Source organism: Lagenorhynchus albirostris, chromosome 11 (genome assembly GCF_949774975.1).
Source record: "Lagenorhynchus albirostris chromosome 11, mLagAlb1.1, whole genome shotgun sequence".
In the NCBI taxonomy this organism is placed as follows: domain Eukaryota; kingdom Metazoa; phylum Chordata; class Mammalia; order Artiodactyla; family Delphinidae; genus Lagenorhynchus; species Lagenorhynchus albirostris.
Genome location: NC_083105.1, coordinates 40780457 through 40796439, shown reverse-complemented (window position 1 = coordinate 40796439; position 15983 = coordinate 40780457). Strand labels below are relative to the sequence as shown.

Sequence of the window (15983 nt, the reverse complement as noted above, 5' to 3'; positions counted from 1 at the left end):
AGCAGTTACCTTCAAGAAAAGTTTCCTCCCCAAAGGAATATTTAATATTACATGGACACTGAACAGAGAGAGAGAGAGAATGGATATATGAGAGAATGAGAATTCAAGCCAGCAAGAAAGAAACTTAACTAAAGATGAAGGGGAGTTTTGCCTCTTCCTGAAAGTTATATTATTAGTTGTGTTTTTTTCGTTTTTTTTTTTTTAAATCATGTTGACTGCTAGTTTTGTTTAAAGTATTTATTCTGGAAGTACTAAAGTTGGAGTCTACCAGACTGAGGTTAGAAGCATTTTCTTTGGCAGCAAGAAGATACTTTTATAGAAGCCATGCCTGTACTTGGGGTTGCCTCAAAACTGAGGCAGCCAGCTGTTGGGTCAAAGCCTATTCATACTGCTCTTCCGATACCAAATTTTGGCACTACTGGGTCACAGCACTATTCTTCGAGACCTCTGGAACTTACTGAATCAGAGAGCTCAATGCTTTCTTGTCAGGTCACATTACAATCAGCCTGTGAATTTGAAGAGAAGAAACCCCTCCAAGGAAAAGCTAAGGAGACAGAAGACAGCAAGGTTAGTGGCTGAAGGTTACCTACAGACTTATAAAGCTGAAATGCAAATTTCCTTTTAGGTAGAATATAAAACATGCTGTGAAGTGGGGAGTAGTAGAGGAATACCGGTGTAAGAAAGTAAGTAGTTTGAAAAGCTGAATATTTAGCCTATGCAGAACTGTATTTATAATTTATGGTTGTAAAAGTTGTGAACGAAATTCTCTGAATATGCCTGTGTTATCAGTACTACTTACTGATGAAGTGCCTAGTTAAATCCTAGCTAACTCTCTTACTGCTAACTGTAACTGATCACAAATAGGAGGAAAAGGGGAGCTATTTTCCAGATATAAAGCAAAAAAAAGATTTATTTGTGAAAACTAGTACAGACACCTTCACTTTTCTCTAAATGTCTTTTGCATTTTAAACACTTTCTGATTGAATATGTGACTCCTAGCCTGCTTAATTCATGAAGCAAAATGAAGTATGATTTTCCTTGATACTGCACATTTGTCTGGGTTTTCACTTGTAAATTGAAACCCTGCTCTTTTACTTATTACTGACATCTTTTTCAATCATTTAATTTATGACATTTGTGAGCAGTAGCTCATAGCTTTTGGGTTTTAAGCCATACTACACTCATTTTCTCCAGATGCTGAGGGGTAGCATGGCCCTTCAGTTGGTGAACTTAACGGGGACTCCTTTGTACCTTGATGAGCATCACTTTTTAATGCAGCATTAACTATGACATCAAGCTTTACAAAGTCACCATTCTCACCTCTGGCTCCTTAGGGAATGATTTGATTTTACTCTCCCGCCCAAATGTAATTTAAAATAATTTAAGAAAAGGCTTCATATGGAAATCAACTCTACAAGTTAAAAAGGAAGTCACGCTTTTTGTCTGAAATGTCCATTCAGTCTTCACCTGTTCAAATCCTCTCAGGTGCAGCCCAAATGCAGCTTTCTTCATAAAGTCTTTGCTAGTTACCCTTTCCTTTCCTGTGGTTATTCATCTGTAGTAATGCTTATGACACCTTAATTTATATTGCGTTTTAATTATTTGGATAATTTATTTCTATCCCCACTAAATTGAAAATATATAGAACCTAAGACCTTATTCTGTGCTACAGCTCCCTCTCCTCAATGCTTTAGGCATAACAATTAGTAATTGAATGGATTGATACATGAATGAATGAATCAATGAATGAACAATTATACTGAGAAAGATTTAGTTATGTTCATTAGTCTCTTTGGATCATTCAATCTATAAAACGTAAGGTTTAGAATGAATGATTTTTAAAGTACTTCTAGTTCTAAAATTATTCCTTTTGTGTTTTAGGACAACACTATCTACCCAAGAAAAAATCAATTAAAATAAAATAGTTAATTTTAGGCTTAGAGTTCTCAGTCCAACATAAGCAATTCAGGGTAAAAGTAGGGAAGTGTAAATTATCAATAAAAGACTAACAATATTTAACTTTATGCAAATAATTAAAACAAATGCATGCTGTTCTCTTCTAATATTCTGTGTACCCACAATGACTTGTCTGGATTAGATGGAAGAGAAACCACTTTTCTCTCCTGACCATGGCTATCATCTCTGCAGGTTTACTCAAACTTGTACTTTGATAAATGGCCTTGGCCTAAGACTTGACCACTGTAAGTACTATTTGCAAGAGAATTTTGGTTGGTCTCTTTGGTTAGCAAACATAATCAATCATACATCTGATATTCCAATAAGACTCTGTGGTAAGCAATGTTGTATTTATAGAGATGTTTTCACCATGCTGCTTATCAGATGGAAAACTTTTTCAAACAAATGTAAAGAATACCTGGTCAGCATTTCAGAATATTTCTAAATGTTAGAAAAGAATTAAGATTTGTATAAACTTCTGAAAAAAAAAAAGAACTAAAGAAAACAGCAAAAATGATCAAGGTCGTTGTGTTAGAGAAAATTAGATTTGGGTGCAAATAGTAAAAAAAAAAAAAAAAAAAATCAACATAACAGCATAAATAAGATAGGAGTTTATTTCTTTTTCATTTAGAGGATATCTGGAAGTAAGCCATCCATGACTGGTATGGTGACTTCATGCAATTGTCAGGGAACCAGGCTCTCTCTTTTTGTCTACCGACGTCATTTTGGCATCCATCTCTCAGTCTTGAGTGGATAATTGAGTTACACTCAATTAAAAAGACACATCCTGGGCTTCCCTGGTGGCGCAGTGGTTGAGAGTCCGCCTGCCGATGCAGCGGACATGGGTTTGTGCCCCGGTCTGGGAAGATCCCACATGCCGCCGAGCGGCTGGGCCCGTGAGCCATGGCCGCTGAGCCTGCGCATCCGGAGCATGTGCTCCGCAACGGGAGAGGCCACAACAGTGAGAGGCCCGCGTACCGCAAAAAAAAAAAAAAAAAAGACACATCCTGTTCCATTAAGGATTCTTCCATATCCATTTGGCCTGTTGATAGTTCCAAGGCTTTATCTAGTTGCAGTGGAGACTGGAAAATGTAGAGTTTATTCTAGGCCCAAGTAAAAATTATGGGTTCTATTTCTCAGGAAAAGAGACCATTGATAGTACCCACAATAGATGACTGTCATTAGGAAACACTTACGTGGAGTATTCTGCTGGTCCTTGCACCAAACAGCCTCAGTCTGGTGAGAGAGAACAAACCTGTATACGACAGTGTCAGAAATGTATCTTCAGTCCAACACTCCCTTCTCCTATCCTTGTTTTTGGTTAGTGTACATGCCATCATTCCAGGCATCTAATCTTGAATTCCTAGTCTGATTTCTGGTGATATACATCGCTATTCCACATTCCATAATTTGCTAGAAATTGGAGATTTTGCTTCTGTACTACAGCTTGGATTTATCCCCTTATGCACATCCTCATGCTTTGGCCCTTGTTAAATTTTCTGTCAATTACTGTAATCATTCCAAATTGGTCTCTTCTCCAGTGGCTCTCCATCACATCATCCAAAACATTTACCATTCTGATTAAAGAAAAAACTTTAGTTTCTTCTCCTGTCTCACAATTTTTTTTTTGGAGCGCAGGCTCAGCGGCCATGGCTCACGGGCCCAGCCGCTCCGCGGCATGTGGGATCCTCCCGGACCGGGGCACGAACCCGTGTCCCCTGCATCGGCAGGCGGACTCTCAACCACTGCACCACCAGGGAAGCCCTGTCTTACAATTTTTTAATTCAGGCATTTCAGTCTCCTAATTGTTGTCACTTCTTCGATCATAGCTCTATCTAGCTACTCTGTATCTCATTCTTGGGTGTCCCAAATTTTTCAGATTGCTTAAACAAATGTTTTTTTTTTTAAATTGAAGTACAGTTGCCGTACAATATTATATGAGTTACAGGTGTACAATATAGTTATTCACAATTTTTAAAGGCTATACTCCATTTATAATTATTATAAATTATTGGCTGTATTTCCCATGATGTACAATATATCCTTGTAGCTTATTTTATACCTAATAGTTTGTACTTCTTAGTCTCCTACACCTATATTGCCCCTCTCCCCTTTCCTCTCCCCACTGGTAACCACTAGTTTGTTCTCTGTATCTGTGAGTTGGTTTCTTTTTTGTTATATTCACTAGTTTGTTGTATTGTTTAGATTCCACATATAAGTGATATCATACAGTATTTGTCTTTCTCTGTGTGACTTATTTCACTTAGCGTAATGCCCTCCAAGTCCATCTATGTTGCTGCAAATGGCAAAATTCCATTCTTTTTAATAGCTGAGTAGTATTCCATTGTATATATATACCACATCTTCTTTATCCATTCATCTGTTGGTGGACACTTAGGTTGCTTCTCTATCTTGGCTATTGTAAATAATGCTGCTATGGATATTGGGGTGCATGTATCTTTTCAAATTAGTGTTTTTTAGGGGGTCTATATACCCAGGAGTGGAATTGCTGGGTCATATGGTAGTTCTCTTTTTACATTTTTGAGAAATCTCCATACTGTTTTCCATAGTGGCTGCACCAATTTACATTCCCACAAGAGTGCACATGGGTTCCCTTTTCTCCACATCCTTGTCAACGTTTGTTATTTGTGTTCTTTTTGATGATAGCCATTCTGACAGATGTGAGGTGGTATCTTGTTGTGGTCTTAATAAATAACTTTATAAATAAAGTGGTCTAAATAAATAACTTTAATTACAGATTCCATGGCCTATTTTCAAATTCCACCATGATATCTAAAAGGCATATTTTTTCTATTTACCTCTTGTTCTGATTTCTTGCTTTCCTTGAATTTTCTAGAGTCTCTCCTCATATGGATTTGTTTTTCCTTTCTTCCTGGGCGTTCACCCAAATGAGAAAGAGAGTAACTTTGCTTTGGAAACGTTACTTAAGAATCTGGAGATTAAGGTTAAGAAAGAGTGTTTTACATTGTCATGGTTCACCAAATAACATACAGTTGAGCATTAGACATCCTTGTTCATGAAAGTTCCTCAGCCATACCTACCACTGAAAACTGGCCTTCACTGTTTAATCCCCATCCTCCTTTCGGCTTGATCTGTCACCTAAATTTTGCCCCTGTTCTCATTTCTAACTTTTTTCAGACTTGGGCTTGCTCACCCCTTCTTTCTTGAAGTACCTATGCAAACTCAAGATTCTTTTTACATTATTATAGAAAAGAATTAATTTTTTGAGCACCTATCTTGTACTTTATAGGAAATTTCTCATTTTATTCTCACAATGTTTCAAAGAAGGCACTGTATCCACATTTACAGAGAAGTAATCTGAGGCCTAGATAGAGTGGGAGACACTCGTAAGATCAGACAGTTAACTACCAGTTAATTTTGATACTACTAGTATCAAAATCCAGAATTTGAATCTAGATTTGTCTCTACAAAGCCTTTATTGTCTTTTACATTACACTCTCTCGTCATGATATATTTGCAATATTTTTTCTAGTTATAACCTTTTCTCCAAGTTTCACCTATTTTTTTTTAAGACTCACTTCAAAAGTCAAAGAAAATAATCAATAAGTTGTTGTGGAGGTTAAAAGGAAGGAAAGTTTATATCCAGTTGGGGAGATATAAAGGAAATTCTTGAATGAATAGTGGAATTTATATACATGGTAGAATGGATACTTGCTTAATGTTCTTACCCTATTAGTTGTAAGGACAATCAAGATAGAGATTATTGCTTACTATTTTGTTCATATAGTGCTAACAGTAATGCTTTGAAAACAGAAGATACTCAAAAGCATTAAATTGAATATTTTTTAAAACATAAATTGTGATATAGACAAGCAAATATATGGATAATATTGCTAATGAGGGCAATTATTTCATAATTTACATTTGAGAGAAATCCTGTTTGGTTGGAACATTCAGAAAATACTTCATCAAGTAGTTGTAATTTAATGGGCAGATAGGGCTCATATAGAGGGAGGAAAAAGCATTCTTTTGAGGAGAGGGTTTCATAGAGGAGTACCCAGAGAGTAAGCCATCATGGTTTGAGCAGACTATTAGTGAAAACGAACAGTTTGGGGTCAGATGATAGATGTAGGCAGACTTCATTAGGAAGACAATGAGGAAGGCTCTTCAGTAAAAATGAGACAAAATTACACTGTCAAAGACATTTGGGAGAAGTAATAGCAGAAAGGGACTTACATTAACTAATGTCTATAGAGGCTTGCCATATGCCATTTACTGGACCAAGCATTTCACGGAGTATTGCATTCAGTCCTCACAATAGTCTTATAATATAAGCACTGTTATCATCCCCATTTTACAGTTGAAGAAACTGAGGCTGAGGTTAAATTACTTGCCAGTATCCCAATGTGGTAGAAAATGGATTCAAACTAAAACTGTGTGATTTCAAAAGATGCTACTCTTAACCAATAAACAACATTGCAACAATGGGGACTTCTGGTGCCAGGGGGAGAGAAGAAGTGCTATTGGTTGACTTGATTTCCATATATATATATATATAAAAGTAAGGTTTGCTGTAAGTATTTAATTAGCATTGCTCCTGAGTTGCAAATAAAGCATTGGTATGCCCAAGTGCCTAGAATTATCAGAAGACAATTAAGTGGACACAGGGTCTCCACCGAATTGTTTGAAAAACAGAAATAAATAAAAGAAACCCCAGAAGAGACATATATAGCAGCAGATGTCAATAGAGTAGATGACAGGCTCTGGGCTCCAGCTGTTTCCTTCATGGCAAAGATGCCTGATTGCTGAGGACTGTGGACACCCCTGTTGGCTCGCTCACATGGTAGCACTTCCAGAGCTGGCCAGGCCCACAGCTGCATAGGTCAGCCCTCAGGTCTCTAGATGATTCCGCCTGCGTTGCCTGTTTCTGCTGTGCTTGCACATTTAGTTATTTGTATTTAAAGAAACATGATGATTTCTTTTTCTGGTTATACTTCATGCTCCAAGTTTTATAGTGAAGCTGTTAATGGTTGTTTTAATTGTTTTTGCCTTTGTGGTAGCAGTAGTGTAAAGAATGCTGTAATGACCCTTGAATTTTAACTTTTTCTCTGCTGGAAGAAGGCTCAGATTTTCAGTATCATACATTTATTTCCCTTAAGTAACAATTTATAGAAATGTGACAGTCTAATACTATTGTCTATTATTTTTGTTTGTGCTTTACAACGTCTTTAAAGAATTATATGTAATGCTTTAAACTATGAAATTACCAGAATTTCTGGTGTAAATTACATGTGATTAAATGTTATTCAGAACCTCATACAACTTTTAAATTGTTCTTCTGCAAGTGTCAATATTGAGTGTATATTTGATGCTGATTTGCCAAATGTATTCTTCTTAGTTTCTTCCTTTCCAGTGTTATAGACATTTTTCTTTCCTTTAATAAAAAGGAAGGCACTAAGTATATTGTTTATGGAGACATAAAATCATTAGGTATGTCATAATTTTTAAACAAAATAATTGTTTCATGGTTGATATTTATGCTGTCATATCTCCAGCAATTACCCTCAGTCAATCTTGAACTTAAAATACTAGGTGTCATAGTTAAAAGAACATCAAATTAGGAGCTCAAAAGATTTGAATTAAACTTCTGCTAGATTTTGAAATGATAAGTCACTTAAACTGTCTCAACTTCAATCTCTGTTATCTGTAAAAAATGAAAGAGAACTGAGGACAATAGTTCTTGGTAAAGCTTTTCTAAGGAGAATATTTTTATTATCTCTTCCCCTTCTTCTTCCTGATTTTTGTCTTATCAGTTATCACATTTCTCTTATTTTTTCAATCTCTTCCAATCCAATGGATTCTTTGGACCCAGATTTTTCAAGCTTGTCACATTTTGGAGCTGATAATTCTGTGTTTTAGGGGAATAGTCTTACTATTGTGGGATACTTAGCATCATCCCTTCCATTATCTACTAAATGCTAGTAGCGTTCTCCAGTGTGACAGCCAAAAATGCCTCCAGACTTTGTGAAATGCATCTGTGGGGAAGGTGAAGTCAAACTCCGTAGAGAATCACTGCTTTAGAATCAGCTTCCAAAAATGCTCAGATCTTTACTATTTTTAATAATAATTATTATTATGTCCTTCAACATGCTTCAGATGATCACTCTTTCTAACTTTGCACATACATTTCTTTAAAGAGTACTTTGTGTCCATTGCCACTATTCCAAGGTTTACATTTGCTTTACTTTTCTTTATTTCAGACTTCTGTTTTCTGAGAGGTTACCAGTGGCTTTTAAAAAGACATCTTTTCTTTTTTTGCCTTATACACTTCTAAATTGCAGGGATTTTTTTTTAACATCTTTATTGGAGTATAATTGCTTTACAATGGTGTGTTCGTTTCTGCTTCATAACGAAGTGAATCAGTTATACGTGTATCCCCATATCTCTTCCCTCTTGCGTCTCCCTCCCTCCCTATCCCACCCCTCTAGGTGGTCACAAAGCACCGAGCTGATCTCCCTGTGCTATGCGGCTGCTTCCCACTAGCTATCTATTTTACATTTGCTAGTGTATATATGTCCATGCCACTCTGCCACTTTGTCCCAACTTACCCTTCCCCTTCCCCACATCCTCAAGTCCATCCTCCAGTAGGTCTGCGTCTTTATTCCCGTCTTGTGCCTAGGTTCTTCATGACCATGTTTCTTTTTTCTTAGATTCCATATATATGTGTTAGCATACGGTATTTGTTTTTCTCTTTCTGACTTACTTCACTCTTTATGACAGACTCTATGTCCATCCACCTCACTGCAGATAACTCAATTTCGTTTCTTCTTATGGCTGAGTAATATTCCATTGTATATATGTGCCACATCTTTATCCATTCATCTGTTAATGGACACTTAGCTTGCTTCCATGTCCTGGCTATTGTAAATAGAGCTGCAATGAACATTTTGGTACATGACTCTTTTTGAATTATGGTTTTCTCAGGGTATATGCCCAGTAGTGGGACTGCTGGGTCGTATGGTAGTTCTATTTTAGTTTCTTAAAGAACCTCCATACTGTTCTCCATAGTGGCTGTATCAATTTACATTCCCACCAACAGTGCAAGACAGTTCCCTTTTCTCCACACCCTCTCCAGCATTTATTGTTTATATATTTTTTGATGATGGCCATTCTGACTGGTGTGAGATGATATCTCATTGTAGTTTTGATTTGCATTTCTCTAATGATTAATGATGTTAAGCATTCTTTCATATGTTTGTTGGCAATCTATATATCTTCTTTGGGGAAATGTCTATTTAGGTCTTCTGCCCATTTTTGGATTGGGTTGTTTGTTTTTTTCATATTGAGCTGCTTGTAAATTTTGGAGATTAATCCTTTGTCAGCTGCTTCATTTGCAAATATTTCTTCCCATTCTGAGCGTTGTCTTTTGGTTTTGTTTATAGTTTCCTTTGCTGTACAGAAGGTTTTAAGTCTCATTAGGTTCCATTTGTTTATTTTTGTTTTTATTTCCATTTCTCTAGGAGGTGGGTCAAAAAGGATCTTGCTGTGATTCATGTCATGGAGTGTTCTGCCTATGTTTTCCTCTAAGAGTTTGATAGTTTCTGGCCTTACCTTTAGTTCTTTAATCCATTTTGAGTTTATTTTTGTGTATGGTGTTAGGCAGTGTTCTAATTTCATTCTTTTACCTGCACTTGTCCAGTTTTCCCAGCACCACTTATTGAAGAGGCTGTCTTTTCTCCATTGTATATTCTTGTCTCCTTTATCAAAGATAAGGTGACCATATGTGCGTGGGTTTATCTCTGGGCTTTCTATCCTGTTCCATTGACCTATCTTTCTGTTTTTGTGCCAGTACAATACTGTCTTGATTACTGTAGCTTTGTAGTATAGTCTGAAGTCAGGGAGCCTGATTCCTCCCACTCCGTTTTTCCTTAGAAAGATTGCTTTGGCTATTCGGGGTCTTTTGTGTTTCCATGCAAATTGTGAGATTTTTTGTTCTAGTTCTGTGAAAAATGCCAGTGGTAGTTTGATAGGGAGTGCATTGAATCTGTAGATTGCTTTGGGTAGTATAGTCATTTTCACAATGTTGATTCTTCCAATCCAAGAACATGGTATATCTCTCCATCTATTTCTATCATCTTTAATTTCTTTCATCGGTGTCTTATAATTTTCTGCATACAGGTCTTTTGTCTCCTTAGGTAGGTTTGTTCCTAGATATTTTATTCTTTTTGGGAGTGTAAATGGGAGTGTTTTCTTAATTTCACTTTCAGATATTTTCATCATTAGTGTATAGGAATGCTAGAGATTTCTGTGCATGAATTTTGTATCCTGCTACTTTATCAAATTCATTGATTGGCTCCAGTAGTTTTCAGGTAGCATCTTTAGGATTCTCTATGTATAGTATCATGTCATCTGCAAACAGTGACAGCTTTACTTCTTCTTTTCTGATTTGGATTCCTTTTAGTTCTTTTTCTTCTTTTCTGATTTCGATTCCTTTTAGTTCTTTTTCTTCTCTGATTGCTGTGGCTAAAACTTCTAAAACTATTTTGAATAATAGTGGTGAGAGTGGGCAACCTTGTCTTGTTCCTGATCTTAGTGGAAACGGTTTCAGTTTTTCACCATTGAGGACGATGTTGGCTCTGGGTTTGTCATATATGTCCTTTATTATGTTGAGGAAAGTTCCCTCTGTGCCTACTTTCTGGAGGGTTTTTATCATAAATGGGTGTTGAATTTTGTCGAAAGCTTTCTCTGCATCTGTTGAGATGATCATATGGTTTTTCTCCTTCAGTTTGTTAATATGGTGTATCACATTGATTGATTTGTGTATACTGAAGAATCCTTGCATTCCTGGGATAAACCCCACTTGATCATGGTGTATGATCCTTTAATGTGCTGTTGGATTCTGTTTGCTTGTATTTTGTTGAGGATTTTTGCGTCTATGTTCATCAGTGATATTGGCCTGGAGTTTTCTTTCTTTGTGACATCTTTGTCTGGTTTTGGTATCAAGGTGATGGTGGCCTCATAGAATGAGTTTGGGAGTGTTCCTCCCTCTGCTATATTTTGGAAGAGTTTGAGAAGGATAGGTGTTAGCTCTTCTCTAAATTTTGATAGAATCTGCCTGTGAAGCCATGTGGTCCAGGGCTTTTGTTTGTTGGAAGATTTTAAATCACAGTTTCAATTTCAGTGCTTGTGATTGGTCTGTTCATATTTTCTATTTCTTCCTGGTTCAGTCTTGGAAGGTTGTGCATTTTTAAGAATTTGTCCATTTCTTCCAGGTTGTCCGTTTTATTGGCATAGAGTTGCTTGTAGTAATCTCTCATGACCCTTTGTATTTCTGCAGTGTGAGTTGTTACTCTTCCTTTTTCTTTTTTAATTCTATTGATTTGAGTCTTCTCCCTTTTTTTCTTGATGAGTCTGGCTAATGGTTTATCAACTTTGTTTATCTTCTCAAAGAAGCAGCTTTTAGTGTTATTGATCTTTGCTACTGTTTCCCTCATTTCCTCTTTCATTTATTTCTGTTCTGATCTTTATGTTTCTTTCCTTCTGCTAACTTTGGGGGTTTTTTGTTCTTCTTTCTCTAACTGCTTTAGGTTTAAGGCTAGGTTGTTTATTTGAGGTGTTTCTTGTTTCTTAAGGTAGGATTGTACTGCTATAAACTTCCCTCATAGAAGTTTTTGCTTTTGCTGCATGCCAAAGGTTGTGGGTTGTCGTGTTTTCATTGTCATTTGTTTCTAGGTATTTTTTGATTTCCTCTTTGATTTCCTCAATGATCTCTTGGTTATTAAGTAGTGTATTATTTAGCGTCCATGTGTTTGTATTTTTTACAGATTTTTTCCTGTAATTGATATCTAGTCTCATAGAGTTGTGGTCGGAAAGGATACTTGATACAATTTCAATTTTCTTAAATTTACCAAAGCTTGATTTGTGAACCAAGGTATGATCTATCCTGGAGAATGTTCAATAAGCACTTGAGAAGAAAGTATATTCTGTTGTTTTTGGATGGAATGTCCTATAAATATCAATTAAGTCCATCTTGTTTAATGTATCATTTAAAGCTGTGTTTCCGTATTTATTTTCATTTTGGATCATCTGTCCTTTGGTGAAAGTGTGGTGTTAAAGTCCCCTACTATGATTGTGTTACTGCCGATTTCCCCTTTTATGGCTGTTAGCATTTGCCTTATGTATTGAGGTGCTCCTATGTTGGGTGCATAAATATTTACAATTGTTATATCTTCTTGGATTGTCCCTTGATCTTTATGTAGTGTCCTTCTCTGTCTCTTCTAATAGTTTTTATTTTAAAGTCTATTTTGTCTGATATGAGAATTGCTACTCCAGCTTTCTTTTGATTTCTATTTGCATGGAATATCTTCTTCCATCCCCTCACTTTCAGTATGTATGTGTCTCTAGGTCTGAAGTGGGTCTCTTGTAGACAGCATATATATGGGTCTTGGTTTTGTATCCATTCAGCCAGTCTATGTCTTTTGGTTGGAGCATTTAATCCATTTACCTTTAGGTAATTATCAATGTGTATGTTACTATTACCATTTTCTTAATTGTTTTGGGTTTGTTTTTGTAAGTCTTTTCCTTGTCTTGTGTTTCCTGCCTAGAGAAGTTCTTTTAGCCCTTTTTGTAAAGCTGATTTGGTGGTGCTGAATTCTCTTAGCTTTGCTTGTCTGTAAAAGTATTAATTTCTCTGTAAAATCTGAATGAGATCCTTGCTGGGTAGAGTAATCTTGGTTATAGGTTTTTCCCCTTCATCGCTTTAAATATGTCCTGCCACTCCCTTCTGGCTTGGAGAGTTTCTGCTGAAAGATCAGCTGTTAACCTTATGGGGATTCCCTTGTATATTATTTGTGTTTTTCTCTTGCTGCTTTTAATATTTGTTCTTTGTATTTAATTTTTGATAGTTTGATTAATATGTGTCTTGGCATGTTTCTCCTTGGATTTATCCTGTATGGGACTCTCTGTGCTTCCTGGACTTGATTTACTCTTTCCTTTGCCATATTAGGGAAGTTTTCAACTATAATCTCTTCAAATATTTCTCAGTCCGTTTCTTTTTCTTTTTCTGGGACCCCCTATAATTCGAATGTTGGTGCTTTTTTTTTTTTTTTTGGCGGTACGCGGGCCTCTCACTGTTGTGGCTTCTCCCGTTGCGGAGCACAGGGTCCAGACGCGTAGGCTCAGCGGCCATGGCTCACGGGCCTAGCCGCTCCGCGGCATGTGGGATCTTCCCGGACTGGGGCACGAACACACGTCCCCTGCATCGGCAGGTGGACTTTAAACCACTGCACCACCAGGGAAGCCCGAATGTTGGTGCGTTTAATGTTGTCCCAGATGTGTCTGAGACTGTCCTCAATTGTTTTCATTTTTTTTCTTTATTCTGCTCTGCAGTAGTTATTTCCACTATTTTATCTTCCAGGTCACTTATCCGTTCTTCTGCCTCGGTTATTCTGCTATTGATTCCTTCTAGAGAATTTTTAATTTTATTTATTTTTTTGTTCATCATTGTTTGTTTGCTCTTTAGTTCTTCTAGGTCCTGGTTAAACATTTCTTTTTTTTCGCCATTCTATTTCCAAGATTTTGGATCATCTTTACTATCATTATTCTGAATTCTTTTTCAGGTAGTCTGCCTATTTCCTGTTCATTTGTTAGGTCTGGTGCGTTTTTACCTTGCTCCTTCATCTGCTGTGTGTTTCTCTGTCTTCTCATTTTGCCTAATTTACTCTGTTTGGGGCCTCCTTTTCACAGGCTGCAGGTTGGTAGTTCCCATTGTTTTTCGTGTCTTCCCCTAGTGGCTAAGGTTGGTTCAGTGGGTTGTGTAGGCTTCCTGGTGGAGGGGACTGGTGCCTGTGGTCTGGTGGATGAGGCTGGATCTTTTCTTTCTGGTGGGCAGGTCCACGTCTGGTGGTGTGTTTTGGGGTGGAAAAGGCATCGTTTCTTGATTCATATTTACCTCTTGTTTTCATCCTGTTTACAGCACTTGACGTCTGCTGACCACAATTCTCATTTTAGAATGCTCCAGTATTCACTATCTAAGTGACCGTGGCAAGTCAATTAATACTTAAGTCTCAGCTTCTTCATCTATAAAATGAGGACAATAATGTAAACTAACCACATAACATTCGCATATAAACTGTATGCTGACAGAGTGCTGTGCATAGTTGGTGGTCAACTTATTACCTATTATAATACTATAAAAGTATCTAATAGTTTAATACCGAAAGTAGTAATATTAAGCATTGTTAGTAGAACAAAGGAGACAGTGACTAATTTCCACCTACGAGTAAAGTAACATTTCAGCCATGTTTTGAAGAATGAATTTTTTTAACTAAATAAATATGGAAGAAAGAACATCTTAGGTAGAATAGCATCTATCAAGTTATGAAATACTGTGCTATGTTTAGAAAACTACAGATTATTCTCCAATCCTAGGTTTTAGATAAGAGAGATGCCGTTGAGATGAGGCTATGGGAAGATGATATTAAATGCCCAGTAAGGAGGTTGGACTTAGTCTATAGAGGATGGGGGGAAGGATGTCAAAGAGATATGATCAAGTCTGTATTTTAGAAGGGTGAGGATGAAATGAAATGTGGAAATATCCAGTAAAAGGAGAGTTCAAAAATCAGAACATTTAGGAGTGTGTGATGGAGCAGACTTTTGTCTCAGATATCCCTCTCAAGAGCAATGGAAGAGGGACACATCTAGTGAAATAAGCTGTAGCTGTTTGAAATAACTTATTAATTATCAGCAAAACACAGAATTCTGCGTCTTGAAGAACACGTACATGTTTCTTCAAACAAAACTTAGTTTATTTGGAAATGATAATTTGTGAACTTGGCAGCAAGTAGCAATCAACCAATGATAATTATTAATACTTTCTGAGTATCTACCACATGCTGGATGCTATACCCAATTTATTTTTTTTACAATTAAATATATGTAGAAACTGAGCTCAGAGAGGTACTAGGATAAAGCGGGAATGCCACCCTAGGTCTGTTTGACTCTTAAGTCCTTGCTTTTCAATCTCCCTCTCTGTCTCTCTCTCAGAACAATTTATGAACCACAGTCAAAATCAATGTTATTATTTCTTCTTTTTGTGGATTCTGAGTCACATAATGGGAAAACAAAGAAAACTGTGGATTCTTACAGGGGGGCTGAATTAATCTTTGACAGATTTCACTTTGCACTCTTCTTCCTCCCACTGTTACTCCATTTTTGCTTTAAGAAGTGCTTTTCTTTGGACTCCTAGTCACTAGAGCCAACAGAGAAATTCAATATCTGTGGGAGAGATCATTAATTGGACACATAGCAGGATTTCTCCACTGTTCCCAGGAAATGGAATGATTTGTTAAAAAGTGTTACAAGTCTGCCTGGAGATAAAGGCACCAGATGAAAAGGCAGTGGCAAAAATTTACCTAATTTTTCCCAATAACATAACATGATCTGATCTCCATCAAAGAAAAAAAACCCAAAGAAACAAAAACAGCAGGCCATCTCTTTTTGCTGTATTTGCATGTTGTCAAATTGATGTTCACTCTTGAAGTTATTCTCTGATGTTTACTCTTTTGTAAAACTGAAAACCTGAGGTGGGCATTTCCCATCAGGACATGAGTTAGAGTAAACTTCGTAAACAGTGGAAATGGCATTTTATTAGTCAAGGTAATGCTAACTTCTCTAGCAGACAGATTCAAGATCTCAGTGGCTTCACACAGTAGGAGTTTATTTTTCGTTCTCTTGGCTGTTTGTATCATCAGGGGTAGACAAACGGTGGTCCATAGGTCAAGTCTGGGTTGGCACCCAGTTTTAGTGAGTAAAGTTTTATTGGGACACAGCCAGGACATTTGCTTCTGTGTTGTCTACGGCTGCTTTTGTGCTGTGACAGCAGAGTGGAGTGGTTATAATAGAGTCAGTATGGCCTGCAAAGTCCGAAATATTTACTATCTGATCCTTTATAGAAAGTTTGCTGACACAGGTTTATGGTAACTCAGGAAATCAGATTTTTTTTTTTTTTTTAGCTTGTGGTTGTACCATCCCACCTTTAACTAACC

The 15983-nt window shown here is 36.9% G+C and overlaps 1 protein-coding gene across 4 annotated transcripts in view; it reads left to right on the top strand.

Annotated features, from left to right (window-relative positions):
• The first annotated feature begins 324 nt into the window (after positions 1 to 324).
• NAV3 (neuron navigator 3) overlaps positions 325 to 15983 on the top strand; it is a 364503-nt gene continuing 348844 nt past the window's right edge. For all 4 annotated transcript variants that reach the window (XM_060164531.1, XM_060164532.1, XM_060164530.1 and 1 more), the window contains exon 1: positions 325 to 567. In XM_060164531.1, the coding sequence (XP_060020514.1) occupies positions 325 to 567 (243 nt within the window). The remainder of the gene's footprint in view (positions 568 to 15983) is intronic.